The sequence below is a fragment of the Coccinella septempunctata genome, chromosome X, assembly GCF_907165205.1.
Source record: "Coccinella septempunctata chromosome X, icCocSept1.1, whole genome shotgun sequence".
Classification (NCBI taxonomy): domain Eukaryota; kingdom Metazoa; phylum Arthropoda; class Insecta; order Coleoptera; family Coccinellidae; genus Coccinella; species Coccinella septempunctata.
The window spans coordinates 21,672,331-21,693,163 of record NC_058198.1 but is presented as its reverse complement, the minus strand read 5'-3'; the positions used below and the strand labels follow the sequence as shown (position 1 = coordinate 21,693,163).

General features: G+C 34.6%; 4 protein-coding genes across 5 annotated transcripts in view; 3 read left to right on the top strand and 1 right to left on the bottom strand.

Moving 5' to 3' along the window:
• The window catches only part of LOC123321460 (ankyrin-1-like), a 72,582-nt gene extending 53,084 nt beyond the window's left edge, over window positions 1-19,498 (bottom strand). Inside the window, exons 1-2 of one of the 2 annotated variants that reach the window (XR_006538863.1) lie at window positions 18,978-19,498; window positions 17,009-17,798 (exon numbers count right to left, since the gene is read on the bottom strand). The gene's annotated coding sequence lies outside the window, so the exon portion shown is untranslated. Of the gene's footprint in view, window positions 1-17,008; window positions 17,799-18,977 lie in introns of those variants that run through there. The other variant, XM_044909074.1, reaches the window with a different exon arrangement.
• On the top strand, window positions 412-1,020 carry LOC123322370. Its single transcript, XM_044910314.1, has 2 exons — window positions 412-834; window positions 911-1,020. The coding sequence occupies exons 1-2, from the start codon at window positions 576-578 to the stop codon at window positions 1,018-1,020; spliced, it is 369 nt and encodes a 122-aa protein (XP_044766249.1). The 5' UTR covers window positions 412-575.
• Window positions 1,135-1,777, top strand: LOC123321462 (fibroblast growth factor receptor homolog 1-like). The gene is made up of 2 exons (XM_044909078.1): window positions 1,135-1,280; window positions 1,418-1,777. The coding sequence occupies exons 1-2, from the start codon at window positions 1,167-1,169 to the stop codon at window positions 1,757-1,759; spliced, it is 456 nt and encodes a 151-aa protein (XP_044765013.1). The 5' UTR covers window positions 1,135-1,166; the 3' UTR covers window positions 1,760-1,777.
• LOC123321463 (fibroblast growth factor receptor 3-like) lies at window positions 3,507-4,078 on the top strand. Its single transcript, XM_044909080.1, is given in 3 exon segments — window positions 3,507-3,722; window positions 3,778-3,885; window positions 3,888-4,078. Coding segments are annotated over 3 exon segments (402 nt in total). The 5' UTR covers window positions 3,507-3,541; the 3' UTR covers window positions 4,001-4,078.
• Window positions 19,499-20,833: the final 1,335 nt, after the last annotated feature.

Below are 20,833 nucleotides of genomic sequence, written 5' to 3'. Positions count from 1 at the left end.
ATATTCTATGTGTTTATGGTCAGTTATTCTCGAAAAATCTGAGTCCAACTAGGATTAAAAAAATCGCTAAATTTGTAAATCATTTGGCATCAACAGATAAATTGAATATGGTTCATTACTATGATTGCCTATTGTTTCTGTAATAACTTCGGGGGGAGGTTCAGTGAAATCACTGTTTGTTGAAAAATATCCACTATTTCTATTTGAGTTGTAACTAATTGTGGTGAAGGTGATTTCAATTCGAATGTTTCTCATTCAAAGGGTTAGATAACTAACTTTATCTAACCCTTTTTTCTCATTACATCTTTTAGAACGACTGAATTCAAAGCTTGTGTTATTAGACCCTATTGAAAATACCACTGCTGTTATTGGTTCTGATGCAGAGCTCAAAAATGTGAATTTTTTTCAGATTTGAACGATTTTTTGCAATGGTTCAGGGTGCTAGAAGACTATACAACCAAACTCCTCCAGGTATTTCTTCAGATGATATCAGTACTTACTGATTTTTGATAATAGATATGACAAGAATATTTTTGATAGTGTAGCAGTAGACGACTAATTTTGTAGAATTCTGCATGTCGTGTTCTTCTTATTGTTTCACTAATTATCTAGGACACAATTTATTCGCAGTATACGTGTTCTTGCATGACTTGTTTCAAATTGCTGATTCAATCTTTTATTCGTCTGAAATCTCTCTGAAAACTGGAGACACTCCCAGGGCCGACGTTCTTATACTACCAAATAATACTTTCGAGGATGAAGGGTGGTACGCATGCGTGGCAGCTAATAGCTTGGGTTCTACTTCGTCACTGGGATATCTTCACGTCATAGAACGTAAGTAATATGAGCATTCTGTCTCAGAATTTTTTCTGGAATGAAACTGAGCTACTACATGACTATTTTCTTGCAGCTCCTGTACTTCCCATGCTGAATCCATTCATCATCCTAATGATATCTGTTTTCGCAGTCATTTTTATGAAAGGTTTTATAGTTCTATACTGCACTTATAAGAATCAGTGAGCATATTCATCATTTGACTTTAATGAAAAAGGAAGAAACTGCATTTTTATAAATGTCTCAAAGGGCCTTTACCCTTTGAGATGATATTTCAACCATGATCTTGGCATCATGTTTCATGAAAATTCCCATTTTTTTGTAGTAGACAGATGACGAAACAGATGGCATTCGAATCTGCTAGGGCTGCGGCTGTTACGCCATGGACGAAGAAAGTCATTATCCAAAGGATGCAAAATAACATCGACAATATTTCGGAACCATTGGTATGTTATTAGAAATTTGCTGTTTGGCTCATGAACCATGTTAACATTTAGTCAACGAATAGTAAATAGAGATTTTTCGGTTTAATGGAATTTCAAGCTATAGTTTTTTGCCATAAGTCAAAAACTTATTGTTTCAGCTTATGCCAGTAGTGAAAATCGAGAAACGAAAATCTGAAAACAATAATGCAGGGGATGGTTTGATGGAATACGAACTACCAATGGATTCTGATTGGGAAATACCAAGGGAATTATTGACCTTAGGAAAAAGTTTAGGCGAAGGTGCTTTTGGAAAAGTTGTGAAAGCTGAAGCGCAGGGTCTTCTGAAGCCTAGTATACAATGTGTAGTCGCCGTGAAAATGCTCAAAGGTAATTTTATATCTGCAACACATTTTACTACATATGTAGGTTGTTCCAGCAATAACCCAGCGAGCACAAACATCCCTGGGATGTTTTGGGATGTTTCGAAAATGTTGGCATGAGGATGTTTCTTTGAAACGTAATATGCACTTCCCAAAGAGGTCTCCAAAGGCTATTGGAAATCTTTATTTGTTCTGATCTGTGCCATCTGTGGCATTTCTTCGTCTACCTACAAAGAGGTACTGTTGAGTTGAAAATAATGTAAACGTGTGGATATCTTCTCTAGACGTCGCATAGTTTGCCTTGAGAGGTTCATTCCACATAAACAATATACAATTCACCTATTTCATTTTGCCGCCATTTCCACTTTCTTCGTAGTTTGGACTGTGGACTGTTCGGAGTTGAAAGTTGATTGGTGATTTGTATAATATCAACTACTTCTGTGTTGGTTTTGATTGTGAATTTAGGATCGATCTCTTCATAGTAACCAAATACAATTAATAAGTGAGTATTACATGAATTAAATGTATAGTATAATGTCCAGAAACATACATCTAACCTCAAAAGAATCCACGCTGCGTGGTTAATATTATTTGTGTATTTGGGACTAGGTATAAGAGATCATTGTATTTTGGTTGGAATAATCGAATGGTATATGGAAGGTTATTAGAATTATTCAAGAAATGACTTTATAAAGTTTAAAGCCATATCATCGAGGATTTCAACATATTTCGATAATCTATCTCTGCCGTTGATAATTCCCAAAATATTTTGTAAGATTACTCTTCCGACGATGATAATAATCATTCATCACTTGTGAATCACAAAATAATTCAAATTGTCCCAGAAAAGTTCTTGTTTTTGAAAACTCCTTTAAATTGTTCCATCTTTGAATACCAGTACAAATAATTAAATAAATAAAATCGTTTCGCAAATCAACCTGTTCAGGAGCTATATACAACTCAAATCTTCCAGATCCTTTCATGCAGCTATTTTCTCTGTTATTTTAATTGGAAAAAATCATCTTTACCTTCATATATTTTGTGAATTAATTGTTTGAGTTGTGTTTTTATTTTGTAGAAGTGATCCATAAGAAATTCCAAATCACTAGGAAAGTATTCGAACTCTATGCCAAAGATTGGTTTAGGCATTTTAGGCAGAGGAGGAGGGACGATAAAATGAAGGGAAAATAAATTTTTCATAATTTTTTTTTCATTTTCCCTTTCGGTACATCTAATATTATAATCAGTTTATAATAGAAATATTATTTCTGTTTTTTTCATGTTAAATGTGATATTTCTTTTTGGTTATTTATGTTTGTTTTATTGAATGTGATATATTTTTTTGTTTATTCTCCCTTTCTGTAGTATAATATTAATCAATTGTTTTTTGTTGTTCAATTTTTCATGTGAAATGTGATTTCTTTTCCTTTTGTACCTGTTGGAGTATCATTAAAATATTTTTATTCTTATATAGTATTTCATTTAAAAACTTTGTAGTTCATTTAAAATAGAATGTTGTATCCTCAAACATTTAAATGAAAGAAAAAAGGCCTCACAAAAGAATTTCATATAAAGTCTTACAAACTGCGATTTCGTGTGCGCAAAGCGCTTTAGAAATGTTCTATTGTGTACATGAAAAGGCTATCAAAAAAACTCCTGAGTAGTTCTTTTTGTGACATCCCAGGGACATCCATATAATAGCCGCCTGCGGCGGACATTGGCTGTTCTATAAAAGTTCTATTCATGTATAAACAGAACATCGCAGTGGATGTTCAATGTCTCGAAATCTCTTACTTTCAACATCTCTGAGATGTTTTTGTGCCTGCTGGGAAAACTCCCAAGGTCTTTCGATTTTTGCTCGTTTAATAAAGTAACGAGATATCTTTCGGGTGGACATAAAACATGTTCTTGAGAGATATACTGGCCAGAGATATACATTGCAACGATTACTATAGGAAGACAACAGATGGTAGACTTCCAGTCAAATGGATGGCACCAGAGGCACTCTTCCATAGAGTCTATACGACTAAATCTGACGTTTGGTCGTATGGTATTCTGCTCTGGGAGATAATGACTCTTGGAGGTAACTACCAATGATAGTTTTGTCATAGAACCCAAATATACGTTAACAATTACAGGAACGCCGTACCCTGCAGTCCCAAGCGTGGAAAAACTATTCCAGCTACTGAGGAACGGTCACAGAATGGAGAAACCACCCTGTTGCTCTCTTGAAATTTATCTTCTGATGAGAGACCGACCTTTTCTGAACTAGTCGATGACTTGGATCGAATTTTGACATTCACAGCTAATGAGGAGTATATCGACCTAGGGTTACCACAGTTAGATACCCCTTCCATCTAGTCAAGAATCTAGTTATTGTTTATTGTTGTTAATCAGGACACATACAGGTAATTAAATACCCAAAAAATTGCCACAATTTAGATTAAAAAAACAAAATAGAAATACCCTAAAAAAAATGCTGGAGAATTAAAATTACGTATTCAATATAAAAAGAAAAAACCACCACAACAGTATACATCATCTATGTGGGCCGAAAGTCAGAATACCGCGATCAATGGTGAGATGTGATGAAATAACTCTTTAGTCTTGACTTGACAGAAATTGTGCTGAGAAAAAATGGGTCAATTACTTCTTCTATGAACAGGAGAGTTCATAGCGCTATTGGTTTGTCTCTTCGGTATGTGAAAGATGTCAAATTGCCTAATCCTCCTTATTGGAGCGTAAATATTACGTTATTAGGATGAGGTTAGTTATGATGAGGAAGAAAGCAGTTCTTTCACTTCCTAATTCACTCGAAAACTACGAACAACTTTTTGGTTGTTGAGGAGTAATCCGAAATTATTGGCAATCTCGAAGTAGGAGTCGATCGTTATTTTTTCATGAACTCTATGTTCCCAATTCGCGAGGATATCGGAATTAATTTTGTAAATAGATATAACTCCTTATAAAGGAAGTTTTTCAATTTGCAGCTAGTTTATATTAAGCTTGAACATTGGTCATAATTGTTTCGTAGAAATGTTGGTTATTTGTCATAGGTCATTGATTATGTGTGTAACTAGTCACGATATAGTGTACTGTTTTGAGTTGCGGCAAGGACTTTCTTTAATGTAAGACTGTTTATTGTTAGAGTAACGATGTGTACAAATAAATCTGTGTAAGGATTTTTTACTCACTTTTTCATTTATGACATCTCACGTCTCCGTTGATCATTTTCAGTCCATATCATGTTGAATATAGAATTCTTGAGAATTCTCTGAAAGTATAATAATCAATTCGTCAAAATCGCTATGAATCCATACGAGAAGGAAAACTTACATTAAAAAATCAATCGAAAATTGCTGTTAATTTCAATTCATGACACGATTTGCATAATGATCATAGAAAACTGAATATATCATAGAAAATGTCAATTTCAAACGAAGTGAAATAGAACTGTATTCGAGTGGTTCATTCAATTCTATGTAATCAGGCTCGTTTATTTATGGGGTTCTATATTTTTGATTGTCGGATATCCATTTATTCTAGAAAGAATGAAAAGTCGTTGTTTGGCCGGAAATATGATGCGGATTAGTGAGGAACGGTATTTTCACGATTTTTACCATCAAGCAAATATCAGATACAGAAGAAAATACTTTGAAATTGGGATTCCATTAGTGTCTTAAGACTGAATATCAATGTTCATCTTTGTTTCCTGGTGTCATTAAGTTTTTCTGATGAAGTATGATTAGTGTACCTACGATATAAATTGTTATTTCCTGATGCTTTATAGTTTCAACGGAACTCATTTCATTTTTACTTCATAGACTGCAAACAATGAACGTTCTAAAACATCTCTAATTCACTACCATGTTTATGTTCTGTGTTCACTACACAGAAAAATATATACACAAGGTATTGGCTATAGTTATTGAACTGAACCTAATTTCAGAAGAATTCTCAAGTTTTCAGATTTTGTTTGGATCCTTTGAAAGTTTTATTTGATTTTGCACTTACGTTGAAATTATCACCAGAATTGCCGATAATTCTAATTCACGATTCGACACAATCTGCATGAATGATCATAGAGAACTGAAGAATGTCAAATTTCAAAACGCAATGATGAACTTAATAGAACTGCATTCAAGTGGTTCATTCAATTCTATGTAATTAGCATTCATTATTTATGAGGTTCTATATTTTTGATTTTCGAGAGGGATATATTGGTCTGTGTGAGAAAAGTTGTTTTTCGAGCTGAAATATGTAGAGGTGTAAATAGAGGAATTTTTAGGATGAAAATAAAAAAAATTCAATAGTGATTGTATCAAATAATATGAAATATCATTCATGCACCGAGTATGTGATCTCGAGAAAGGGCCGACTGAAATTAATGGTTGAAGAAGAAATACTTTGTAATTGGCTTTCCATTAGTATATTCAACTCGAATATGTGTATTTGTCTTTGGTGCCTAGTGTCATCAGAACTTTCTGAGCTGAGGATAAATGGTTCAAGTGTGTAAATAGTTTTCATCGCTATTCTGAACCGGTTCTCATATAAGTGAGAATTCCCAATTCCCACCAAACAAGAATAATAAAGCAATCCATTATCACATGCAAACATAGGATTTTATTCTTTGTGCATTCGAGGAAATGTGAATTCCCAGGTCTGATTGTTGGATGATTTGCTGCATATGTAATGATGAAATCTCAACACCCTCTTAGACTCGGTACTTTCACCTACGAATAAATTTTATTCAATGTGAATAGGTAGCTGTCAAATAATTTCTTATCTGAAGGATACCTTATTTCGGTGCTTTCCATATCCATATCATATTATATATTATTATTCTAGAATGCTAATCCAATAGTAAGAAATGCGGCGAAAAATTGACAGTGGTCGTTAATACGAATGCGCATCATTAGTTTATTTTCTAGTAGAACGTTGCCTTGTTTCTGAATATTCTGTCGATCGAATCTTATGAAGAGGGGACAATGCATGTAACGAAGGTATGACGGACAACAACGCGTTTTCTTTCAGTCATTTGATTTTTCACTGTTGCACGATCTGCTCGGAGGTAAGGAGTTTTAAGCCACATTTTCTGAAATGTACTTGTGTACTTGTTTGTCATATTAAAAATAATAAATGCAAACAAAAAAATCAAAACTTGAATGAATTATCGAGTTCTACTGATAGCGAATTCCATTGATGGTAGTATATTGCACTAGATCAGGATATTTCAAAATTGTTCCACGGAGTTTATAATTTGCACTCAATGCATAGGTACCTGTTCATCTAATGGAATCTGCGATAAAATCGAATTGCATTGGTGATATTGAGTTACGATCTTCTGAAATTTTTGTTATGAGTTCCAAATATTTAGTAAGCACCAGTTGTTACCATGGAATTCGCTATATAACTCCAATCTTCAGCCAATTCACGGTTTGGTCAAACAATCAATGAATACTCAATAATACATCTATCGACAAATTTAGATTTGGACTAATGACCATAGAAATCATATTATATATTATTACTCTATAATGCTAATCCCGTAGAAATGCGGCAAAAAATTGACAGTGGTCGTTAATACGAATGCGCATCATTAGTTTATTTTCTAGTAGAACGTTGCCGAGTTTCTGAATATTCTGTCGATCGAATCTTATGAAAAGGCGACAATTCATCTAACGAAGGTATGTCGGACAACAACGCGTTTTCTTTCAGTCATTTGATTTTTCACTGTTGCACGATCTGCTCGGAAGTCGGAAGTAAGGAGTTTTAGTCACATTTTCTGAAATGTACTTGTGTACTTTTCTTGAATGAATTCTCGAGTTCCACTGATAGCGCATTCCATTGATGGTATATAGCAGTATTGCACTAGATCAGGATATTTCAAAATTGTTGAAAGGAGTTTATAATATGCACTCAATGCTTAGGTACCTGCTCATCTAATGGAATCTGCGATAATATCGAATTGCATTGGTGATGTTAAGTTCAGATCTTCTGGAATTTTTGTTGTGAGTTCCAGATATTTAGTAAGCATCAGTTGTTACAATGGAATCCGCTATAAAACTCCAATCTTCAGCCAATTCACGGTTTGGTCAAACAATCAATGAATACTCAATAATAGCTCTATCAACAAATTTAGATTTGGACTTATAACACGTTACCTCCGAGATATATTTTCATTGAAACCTGCAACATCATTGTACTGATATATAAATATATAAACACAATTAGTCATGCATGCATGTGTTCAATACCGACAAGTAGACCTGTATGAATAGAAAAATAAGTTCTTTTACCGAATGAAAAGTGTTTATTTCTCATTTATACCAAATAAACAATTCGACTGACATAAGGAAGGAAAGTCTAGGCAACGTTCGAGTTGAAATGAACTAATGTCGCGCATTCGCTTTAAAGACAACTGTCAATTTTTCGCTGCATTTCTTACAACTGGATTAGCCAAAGATTATAGAGTTAGGAAGATAGGAAACAGCCTCATATCGCTAGTACTAAAAACCGACTACGTTTTGGCCTGTGTTGCACACAATTGACAATCAGATGGCGCTTTCAGATGAAATTATTTCTTTGAAAGCACGGTATATTACTTTTCACTGTTTAATGTAAAATAAGACACCGAATTGTAGAAATTGTCATAATTTCAACTAGAAAGCAAATATTTCGTGAATATCACGAAAAGAATAACCATACATCAACAATATTCGATCTATGACAAATAATCTTCTTCTTCTTCTTCTTTTATTGTGCTTGGCAGCGGGGCCATCTACACATTGAACACTTCAATCTTCAAAGTGCTTAATATTTTAATATAATTTCAAAAGGTGATAGATAAAGACTTTTATTTATTATATTTTATATAGTACAGAGGTAAGTTTCAGCTTCGGATAAGGAGGGGTGACACATAAGACATCACTTAGGAAACAGAAAGGATACATAGTGTTAGCTTCACGGAAATCCACATATCACAACTTATATCCACAAGAATTCAAAAAACCGAAGAGTGATTTGTATACCAACAGATTTTTAGAGAATATCAAATCTTGGATGTTAAGAGGAAAAGGCATTTTAGCGCATACTTTAGAAAGGTCGTCATATAGTTTCCTGCATTCATGATCTTTGAGAGAGCATGAAAAGAAAATGTGCTGCAAATCTCCTCTCTCTCCACATTCACAAAGGTCACTGTCTTTGACCTGGATCTTAGCTAAGTGGGCAGGTGAACAGCAGTGGTTTGCCCTGAGTCTATTCATTGTTGTCAGATTGCCTCTAGGGAGATCAATTGAATGGAACCATGGTTTTTTATGGAAGTGGGTCATGTTAATCATGGTAGAGTAGAGATGACCCCTAAGGAGAGAAGATCGTTTCCATTCCGACCTCCACTTCTCCCATATGTTTCGTTTAAATGAGGGCCAATGTTCTCTTATGTCTCCTTTGATAGGAAGGGGACTAGGGAGTTTGCTACCTTCCTTAGCCAAACGGTCTGCATGATCATTGCCTGAAATGTTTGTATGGCTGGGAACCCAGACGAATTCAATATTACGGTCGGACTGAGAGAGTGTAGAAAGTCGGTTTCGGATTGAAAGGGTTATAGTATCATTATTGGAGTGGGGGAGCCAGTTTTTCATCTTTTCAAGGGCGGACTTGGAGTCTGAAATGATGATAGTATTATTGTTAAACGTTTCTTCAACTATAGACAGAGCTTTATCGATCGCAAGGAGTTCAGCGGATGAGATGGAGAAGTACGAGGGGACGCGCCCACTTCGACCACCCCATGCATGGCGCCAAGATGACAGCAGTGACATCTTTTGGAGGAGGGGGTTAGGAGATATTCTAGCTACCCTAGAAACAAATTTGGCAGCCAACCAGATACGATGGTGGGAAAGAGGAAGTTGTTTACTCTCAGCAAGAAGGACATTTATAGGGGTGGACTTCATGTATCCCAAAGCCACCCGGATGGCAGAAAACTGGACCCTATCAGTAGGAATAGATCATATTTGGATCAATTTACTGAAGAAGGAACTGTCATCCGGTAATTTCAAAATTAAATGAATCAACGTTTCTTTGCAGTCTCTGTTTCTGTGTGTTGACAATTAATGTCAAACAAAAGCCACAACTCAGAAGAATTTCTGAAAAATAGATTTTTCGTCTGATGAAGGAGTCTGACATAGACTCCGAAACGTTAATGAATTATAATTTCAACGTTATTTATTTTGAGTTCATTGTCAGGCAACAATTTTTTCTAGTTAATTTGCCCCTGACAAATTAGTGCAAGAATTTACGCAGGAGCTAATCGTTGATTTCATTTTTAATTGATTTTGTTTCAGAGATTGGGAGTGAAAACCCTAAAAAGTTTATGAAGAGATTGGTACATCTTCCCAAGAAAATAGACCCATAGTCAAGAAAGGTAAGAACTATGGCTTTGTAGATAGTTAACATGGTTTGAGGGTGTGAACCCCACCATGTACGACATAGGGCTTTCATGACGTTAATGTTTCGGTTGGCTTTCGAACACATGTTTTCGATATGAAGGGACCAGTTCATATTGACATGTAAGGTTACTCCAAGGCATTTGGTGGAGGTTTTCCAGGGGATTGTACTAGAAGAAAGTTGAAGCGTACGGAGATTGACCAAAGTTTTTCTCTTGTGGAAGCACATAGCAGCAGACTTCTCTGCCGAAACAGTGAGTCCCCTACTCTGAGTCCATTGCTCAATCAATGCTAGTGCCTGGGTCATTTTTTCAAAGGCGTCTTTAAAGGATTTTCCAGACAATATTATTGTGGTATCATCCGCATATTGGATTACCTCAATGCCTGGGACGGACAAATAATCTCTTATTATTAAGTTTCAATGACAGATTCATTCGATGAATAACACTATCTGAAACTGAAAAGACAGCATTTTTACTTATTCTATGAATAGGACTTATCTATCGAATAAATTTATTTATTCGCACGTGAAAGTACCGGGCCTTAGAGTAGTTATGGCTAAGTTCACATGTCAATCTGGGATTTCGCATTTCCACCAATGCACAAAGAAGGATCCGCTGTTTGTAGGTGATACAGAATTCTTTTGCTATTTTTGCATTGATGGAAATTTTGATTTTCCATTGATATCAGAACCGTTTAAGAATTGCACTGCGAACAGAGCTTACATGAATCGTCATCTTCTGTATGGCTTTAATGGAACTCATTTCTGGTTTACCTCATATATACTGAAAACAATGAACTTACTAGAAACACTCGAATTTACTGCAAAAAAATGTAGACACGAAGTACACTATAAAGTATATTGCCTGTAGTTATCGAATTTGCGTTATTTTCACCAGACATCTCCAAAATATGGATTTTGTTTGGATACTTTCAGGATAATATTTCAATTTGAATACTTATATTGAAATAATCACCCAAAAATTGCTCTTAATTCTAATTCACAATATTATCCGACAAGATCATAGAACACTGAACAATTTCCAAACGAAATGATAAAATTGATAGAACTGCATTCAGGTGGTTCATTCAATTCTATGCAATCAGCCTAGTTCATTTATGACGTTCTATAATTTTTATTTTCTGGAATGCATATATTACTCTGCATATACAGGGTGTTTCATCATAAACTGGACAAACTCATATGACGTGTAGAGAACATCGGGAGAATCATTTTTTTCTTATGAAATATTTCCCGTTTTCGAAGCATAAGGGAGATACATGGTGTTTAATGTCATTTTCGAGCGTTATTATATTGAGTGTGGTCGGTTATGTATAAGACTGGAAGTAATGGTTTCTTGTCATATCGTAGTATTTTTGGATGCTTCATTCAGAAATGGTGTAGAGCACCGAAAAAAAAAATCACAAAATGGCGGAAAACCTGCAATGTTCGTGATTTTTTTTTTCGGTTGCCAAATTGATTTTCATTTCCTAAATTAACACAATTTTTAAAGGATATCTGTGAAAAAATTTTTTCAGAAATCGAACACAACTTTTTTTTTACATGTCTACAGCGAAAAAAAAATTTCACTCGAAATTGATGAAATTTTTCACGATTGTACTTACTTTCATACCTAACACGAATATCAAAACAGAATCGAAAAATATCAAACGGTTTCGTTTTTACAGCCATTCAAATGTCCCGTTCGAATATCTGAAATAATAAAAAAACATGACACAGCTTCTGTTCTTAGGCCTATAATTTTTGAATTTGTATGTCGAAACATTTCAGATTATAAAATGAATTTAAAAAAAATCAGTGAAACTTCATTGAGAGTCGAACTATTAAAATAAATGTGGAATCTGAATTGAGACTGTTCAAAGGTTTTTAATTTTCGTTGCCAAGCAATGGCAGCTCATAGAATTTGACAGAGTATTTGAATTTAACTGAATATAATATTGCAACTATCTTGAAACCAATTTATGCAGTTTGAGTAGAAATTGGCGGTTAATACTGTATTGGCGGTTAATACTGTACCCCAGATATTAATGGCATGGCATTATTGCGGAAATTTCTACGAATAATTCCACAATTTCAATAACGCAACAAAAAAAAACCTATTAGTATAAAATTTATTCATAATTCGTTCTCAAAAATATTGCCATTTTTCAGGATACACTTTCTCGCCCTTTTCGCCACACTATCCACCGCTGAACGAACCATTTCCGGGTTTCGGCGAATCTCTTCGGCGGCTGATTCGATTCTTTGAATCAGTTCTTCTCTCGAAGTCACTGGAGCTCGCTTATCATAAACAAGACTCTTCATATGACCCCAGAAATAAAAATCCATAGGTGTAAGATCTGGAGAACGAGGAGGCCATGCGACAGGTCCCAATCGGCCGATCCATCGGCGAGGGTATTGAGAGTCTAAAAATTCTCGTACACTCCTCACTGTGTGAGCAGGGCAACCATCATGCTGGTACCATATTCCTTGAAAGTGACTCAAAGGAATATCTTCCAATAGATCGGGCAGAGTTTCCCTCAAAAATTGATTATAGCCATTTCCAGTCAATGTTTCAGGAAGAATGTACGGTCCTATAATGAATCCATCCTTCATTCCCGCCCAAACATTGACAGAAAATCTCTTCTGGCTATTTTTTGCTACTGTTGCATGTGGATTTTCCCTTTGCCATATTATATTATTTTTTTTGTTGAAGAAACCATCTCTGTGAAATGTTGCTTCATCCGTAAACAGTATGAGACGTAGGAAATTCCTATTCTCACGTGTCCTTCTTAAAATAAATTCACAGAATTCTTTCCTCTTCTCAAAATCACCTTCTTCTAAGGTTTGACATGAATGGAAATGGTACGGATGGTAGCGATTTCTTTTCAAAACTCTCCATACAGTGGATTTACTCTTATTCACACTTGGATGATTTGTTAGAGTTCTCGTTGATACCATCGGATTTTCACTCACTAAATCCAGGATACGTTCTTCGTTATTTCGGATTGTTTCCTTCTTCTTGCGGTAAAGAATACCTTCTTCACGTAATTTACGCACTGTTTCTATGAAAGTTTTAAAATTAGGAACGTTTCGGCTTGGAAATCTGCGAGCGTAAATTTCCCTTGCTTTTCTCCCTGAGGAATTCGCTTCATAATAAGCCTGAACCATATCATTTTTTTCTAAAAGTGAATATTTCATTTTCGTTTGCATACAAATCGTTTCAATATACTCGAATTATTCAGTAAAATTCAAATACCCTGTCAAATTCTATCAGCTACTGTTGCTCGGCAACGAAAATTAATATGTATACTCAGAACCTTAGAACAGACTCATATTTCACATTAATACTTAACTCAGAGTAGGGAGTTCGACTCTCAATGAAGTTTCACTGATTTTTTTAAATTCATTTTGCAATCTGGAATGTTTCGACATACAAATTCAAAAATTATGGGCCTAAGAACACAAGCTGTGTCATGTTTTTTTATTATTTCAGATATTCGAACGGGACATTTGAATGGCTGTAAAAACGAAACCGTTCGATATTTTTCGATTCTGTTTTGATATTCGTGTTAGGTATGAAAGTAAGTACAATCGTGAAAAATTTCATCAATTTCGAGTGAAATTTTTTTTTTCGCTGTAGACATGTAAAAAAAAAGTTGTGTTCGATTTCTGAAAAAAAATTTTCACAGATATCCTTTAAAAATTGTGTTAATTTAGGAAATGAAAATCAATTTGGCAACCGAAAAAAAAAATCACGAACATTGCAGGTTTTCCGCCATTTTCTAATTTTTTTTTCGGTGCTCTACACCATTTCTGAATGAAGCATCCAAAAATACTACGATATGACAAGAAACCATTACTTCCAGTCTTATACATAACCGACCACACTCAATATAATAACGCTCGAAAATGACATTAAACACCGTGTATCTCCCTTATGCTTCGAAAACGGGAAATATTTCATAAGAAAAAAATGATTCTCCCGATGTTCTCTACACGTCATATGAGTTTGTCCAGTTTATGATGAAACACCCTGTATATTACAAACCTATTTGAGAAGTCATGATTTGAGCAGTTGTGTGTCCGCAACCCACAATACAGTTTTTCGCAATGTGAGTTGCTGAACTATAAATGTCTCATTTTGGAAAAACACGCATCCATATGTAATGAAACCCTTTTTTTGTGGTGTTAGACTGTGAAAAGAACAGTTGACTCAAGAAACTACACCAGTGTGCATTTCGATGGTTATTACATCTTCCGCATTTTTTGATAAATCAAACAGTGATTTCGCTTATTCGATATTTTTCGTTTAACTTGTGTGAAAAACGCATTCATCTGAACAAATTGTTAGTAACTGATAGAGACAGTGCCTTAGAGTTAGTTAGCTTCAATTGAAGCATTCAGAATTCGTCCAGTGTCCAGTGTATGGAAAGTGACTGGTCATATTTGAGGGATCCCTCCCGGCTTGAAAGTTCAAGGAAGCCCCCAACACCATTGGCTGTCGGTAAGACATTTTATGTTCAGTCTCTTACTGATTTGAAATCTGTGCTTGTGTCTGCTTTCGCAACATCTAAAAATACAGTCCACACTAGCTCTACGTATATTAAATACGGTAAAACGCCAACAAGCAGAAATATGATGTGGAGAAGTAATGTAAGGTATTTTAAAATGAAAATAGAAACAATTCAGTAGTTATTATATGAAAATAATGTAAAATATCATTCATGCATAGAATTTCGTAGAAAAAAAAGTCGGTGATCTCGTGGAAGGGCCCATCGAACTTGATGGTTCAAAATAAATTTTCTACGCGTGAATAATGACAAGTGTAAGTTGTCGATTGTATTTTCCACATAGAAATTATAACTTAAAATGGAAGCGGTAAAGGAAAGAGAAACGTGTTGCCTAGAGAAAGATAGAGCTAGTAGTGGCAAAAAGCTCGCTAAAAGCGTTGTTTACGAGTGTTTAGTTTGCTGTTGTAGTGCTTTTTGTGCGATTTTCCCGAGTGTTTTGAAATGAAAGTGTTTAAATAACATTAATACATAATGGTTAAATCTTGTGCAGCCATAAACTTTACAAACTGGCGGTATAAAGAAAAATTTCATTCCCATTGAGGAGGACTATTTTCTGTTCATGGCAATAAAAATTTAAAAGTAGGATCAGTGCCGTCAATATTTAACTTCCCTGGTAAAACCCAAAACAAAACTTTTAAAACCGCACAGCTCACGTTTGAGGTCCTATGTTTATATGAACTTTTTGCCTAAAAATTCCCAAGGGAATTAACCCCTAACCTTATTGTATTGAAATTTGAAAAACTCTGTATTCATTTAAATTCATTAAATAAACCATTACTGCGATCGCAATAGGATTCATATTTTTCTTCCCGCGAAGTTCCTTGAATTTTCATATTCATGAATTTTTGTAGCTATAAAAACAAATAATCATTCAGGCAATGCATGCGCCCAATATTTTCATGTTTGCTCCTAGTATTGCCATAAAAAACGCACAAATAACATACTCAGTCAATGCTTTTTAAATGGAAATTGCGGGCTTTTTGCCACTACTAGCTCTATCTCTCTCGGCAACACATTCTTCCATAGCTCGAATATGGGAGGGCTCATCCATGTTAGGTTAGTATATCTATGATTTTCCATCAACCAAATATAAGTAAAAGAAGTAAGTACTTTGAAATTGGCTTTCCATTAGAGTATAAAGACTGATTATCTACATTCAGTCTCATTTCCAAGTATCATCAGGTCTTTCTGATGAAGTATGGTAAGTTCAAATGTGTACAATAGCTTTAATCGCAGTTCAATTCTGAGACGATTCTGATATCATTCATAATTCTGAAGTTTTCAGAAATTCTGTTTGGATCTTTTCAGGATTTTATTCGAATTTGAATACTTAAATTGGAATAATCACACGAAAATTGCTGTTTATTCTAATCATAGACATGGACTGTGCCTTCCCTTTATATCTATGCATGAAATACGATCAAAAAAAGTGACAGAGAGAAACGCTCGTCTAGCATGCAGTTTTCTTTTTCTAGAATTTTGATTGGTCCACACTCACCTCTATGTGAACAAAAAAGAGACAGGTAAATGCCCGACGATCATTTCTCTCTTTCTATAAAAAAGACATTTTCATGCTGACATTGCTCAGTCCATTTCTCTATGTCTATGATCAATATAATAATAATATTAATATAATTGAAATTAAATGAAACTCATTGAACTTATCAAATAAAATTAAATAAAACTTATTCAAAACTAAAAAATTCTTCTAAAATGGGGGTGGATTTCTGGGTGAAAAATTGACCCTCATTACAACATATTGGTATTTATTCTACGGTTACTCCTATAGCAATATGCCCACTTTCGTCTATTCGAGTAATAATGGTTCTTCGAATAAATATATAAATATTTACAGTAGACTTTTCAGCAGATAAAATATTTAGAAAATCCGTTTTCAGATGTATCAGAATTCAATTCTAATTGTAAATATTTTAGTGTTTTAAATGTCCAGTCCGTTCACTTATCTTGTCAAGATTTTGTTACCATGCTCTATCAATGTGTCAAGAGCAGAAAAGTTTTCTTAAAACTGGAACCATTACTTTTATCGATGCATTGAAATAAACAGTTGTTATGTCTGACCTAAATGTCAAGCACTGTCTGTAACCCATAATACAGTTTCAATTTTTAGGAAAAAACGTTCATAAATATATATAGATATATATATGTATCTTTTCTGTTTGAGAATAGGAATGCTACTAGAAAACCTTTTTTGGACTCATCTAATACAAGAACTGTTGTCATTTCAAAATCATGGCTATTAAGACCATCAACACCAATAAAGTTCCTCCCAAACTTCTGAAATAATTACACCTGCACTTTATTCATATACAGTTCATTAAACAGAAGTCTTTCTCATCAAGTAATGTGGATTTTGCTTCTTCTTTCTGCATTTTGAAATAGAGGATAGGATTTTACTCTTGTTAAGCACATTCTTTTACTTTAAGTGGCACCTTCACAGCATCATTCTTATTTCTGCACCCATCTTCGATGTTGATATTGAAAGAAGTTTTAATATTATCGATATCCTTCCTTGTTATCAAGTCATTACGCATCAAATTTTTTGTTATATTGTTTCGAGTAGAATCCAATATGCTAAAATCCAAAAGGACGCAACGTAATAAAAATTATTATGTACAAAAATTATGGGGTAATTTCATCAGGCAAACCAACATATTGGCCCACTGATCCCAACAAAATTCGAGTTTCCTCTTTTCAGGCAGTTCTGAAAACAAACAGTAATGAAAGGAACAGAAAAAAAAAACAATTATTTCCACATTATTTAATAACAAGATTTATTCTGAATTCCACGTCGTGAATCCTGGCGCCGTCTCTCTGATTGAGTCGCACTGGACACCCTGGGATATGGTGCGTTGCCTGCTCCTCCTTTCCGGTCAGGTTCATAGGATTTGGACACCCACATCTCCTGGAAAGGATTCCAACCACTGCACACCGAGAACTGAAGCTTACTGTGGTTCTTGGGGATGTGCGGCGGTCGTAGCCGGGATAGCCACACCTCCAACAAAGCGGGTATCTTTCCTCGGTTTTGGCGGAGCTTTTTCCTCCTACTCGAAACTCTCCTCCTTGTAGAGCACCAGGATTTCACGGTTGGGATTTTTCATCTCATTGGGCACTGATCCAGTTTCCTGAAATTTTTTTACAAGTTATCAAACGTACTTTTTGCAGACGTGCTTGTCAGGGTGCAACCGATTGGATAAATCTGCTCTACGATTCCCGCATTCGTTATTTTTGAAGAATGAAGAAATAATTTCAATTCTTTCTGCCAAAAAATAAACCATGTTCATCTTAATTGTTGAACGAAGTAATTACCAATAATAATTATTTCTATGTCTAATCTTGACAATTAACGGTTACCATCGTAACCACAGAATGAAGTAGTCAAATAATTGATGATTTCACATAGCATGGTTAGCGGAATGACTGGTACTGTACGAAATTCAGAATTGAATATCTCGAAAACGAATGCATTAAATGAAAAAAAAATTAATACGCTGAATTCAGGATGAAAAGGCCTTTCAAATGATCACTCACCTTATCTTTTCTATTCAAAATTTAAGGGTTGGTGTTCTAACACTAAGGGTTGAAGTGATATAGTTATGAATTTGGTCCCCCTCGAAACAAAAATCGACACAGGTGAGAGTTCTTTTTTCATGAGTGATATTATGTAGGTATTTTTATCGATATCATAGGTACTAGTGGCACTGAAATTATTGACAGCTTCCCTGTCAAATGGATATTGGAGCAAATGTTTGGGTAGGAATCAGTCATTCTTCTGTTAGCAGATTCTGTGAAGAGGTTTCTGCTGCTCTCAATTTCAATGAAATTTTCAATAAATATGTCAAATTTCCCTGTGGAATCAGAGAGTGTGAAATTCTTCGTGAAAATTAAGTTTATCATAATTTTATACGAAGCATTCTATTTTCATACATATATTTTATATACTCCATTCACTTTTATTTTAGCAGTCGGTTGGCCATGGGAATTTGACACATTTCACTCTATATAGTACGAAAATATGAGGTTATGACGCTTATCAAAAAATTTTTCGGTTTTAAATCAACGCTACGTTGCCCGTTCTACGTAAAAGTTTCTGTTATTACGTATTTTATCACAATGTAGAATCTCTTCGGAAAATATGTGACGAACATAATTGAAGTTTATACAAACTGATTGAAGGCGTGCCAAATTTAGTTATTTGCATGGAAAATACAAGAGATCAGTATTGTTACGATAACTCAGGATAAAAATAAATTAATATCGACAAAGAGAAAATAAAAAAAAAGTTTGTTGGAAGAACTCTGTACCTTATGTCCAAGGGATGTGATTCCAAGAGAACGTTCTCCTTTATTCCTGTGATATTTCCAATATTGATTGTCTAGACACACACAGAAAACTGTGTTATATTTCACACACTGAGAAATTAACCCGTACTTTCTTCCTTCACTCGAGAGGAATTCTTTCTTTCACCTTATCGGCGGTCCGCACACATGCCAGTCAAGCGAAATTCCCCCAACATGTTTTTCCTTATTTACACTAAATTGAAATTCGCGTCTATTGATTAAGCGCTCATTTGAGAACCTAAGATTCGAATAGAAATAACTGAAAATTAACAAACGCAATATGAACTGAGCATTGCAGTAACAAGTATGATATCATAATATGCACTAGATTGAGGAGAGTTAATGTTCGTTATCTTCTTTGGTTAAAGTTTGAATGCGTTACATCAGTCGTAGATTTCAAAAATATAAACCCGAAGATGAAATGCATATGATGCAGTGGTTGGGAATGGGTATCTCCCGGAGGAATTAACAGATAATTACAAGAATGTTAAATTCTTCAAAAATCATCTTGCTTCAATGGAAGTAAAAGGAATTGAAGGAAGTTTCAAGTCAAGATGAACTCCACCTTTGAACAGAAATTTCACATGAATAAACAATTAACAGGACAACTGGCGCGTATTTGTGGCTATTCATCTTAATACATTGATATAATAATAATAATTAAGTATTTATTGGTAGATACCTTAAGACATTTACAATGTATATGACAAGTCAAATGAAAAATAGAAAAATCAATTTTCGAAAACTTATTCTACGATGACATTCATCGAAAATCCTGTAGTAAATTTTTCGCATTAATTCATCCAAACAAAAAATTCTCAAACGCTACCACTTTTTTGGGTCTCCCTATAGAAGGAAATTCTTTGTCATCCTCTTCATTCACAATCTTTCTGATTGTGGATATATGCAACTGAAATATAAGTCGTTTAGATTCAGATGAAACATTATATAAATTCTCTTACATTGAAATATGTTCGCTACCGTCTGACGTATTGTGGATTTCAGAATATATTTGAATGAGCGGACCTGAATTTTAAATAGCACTTCCTGAAACCCTGTCTTCTCTTTTTTCAAACACTTTCGGCATTTTCGTATTAAAAATTGATATTAGTTGTGGCAACGGCGTTATGACATTAACGACATTTCATGAGTGCCAACCTCACTCCGTTCTAGTTACAAAAACTTGAGAAAATTATTTCATGGCCAACCGACTGCTAAAATAAATATGAATGAAATATAGTTTCACCATATCCGTGTAGCTATACGCAATTTCGTAAATTCCCGAAAAAATGTATCGATATTTATTATTTCACAGTTTCAATCAAAAGTTTGGGTGTCCTGGTGTGAAAGGAGTGATTGATTGTCTAGGGATAGAGGAGAATACCTGTTTGTGAACAGAAAAATATACCATTCTTTGAACGTACGGTGAATATTTTCATCTTGTGTGATATTATTTTTATAGAATTATTTCCTTTTCAGATATGCAGCAGTAGTTTGAGGATATTGAACGTGATTGCCCGTTATCCAGGGGCAACTCATGATTCATTCATTTGGAATCAATCTAGGTGTCAGTATATCTTTCGTTATCTTTATTCGAGAACAAGAAGTTCTTTCTACTTACTCAGTGAAACAGAAAACACCACCGTTATGAAAATTTTCTGTTGTTTGTTTACTTCATTCAAAATTATTTTTAAGGTGACTCTGGATATCCATTGAGACCCTGGCTTTTGATTCCAAATATCACCTGAACCAGGTACTCCCCAATATGAATTTAATCAACACCTGAAGAAAACTCTTGTTGTTTGATTGAGAGGTGTAAT

Coding starts and splice junctions, on each gene's coding strand:
- LOC123322370 (XM_044910314.1), top strand. CDS start 576: ATGTCGTGTTCTTCTTATTGTTTCACTAATTATCTAGGACACAATTTA. Junction 835..910: donor ATATCTTCACGTCATAGAAC/GTAAGTAATATG, acceptor ATTTTCTTGCAG/CTCCTGTACTTCCCATGCTG.
- LOC123321462 (XM_044909078.1), top strand. CDS start 1,167: ATGACGAAACAGATGGCATTCGAATCTGCTAGGGCTGCGGCTGTTACG. Junction 1,281..1,417: donor ACAATATTTCGGAACCATTG/GTATGTTATTAG, acceptor TTATTGTTTCAG/CTTATGCCAGTAGTGAAAAT.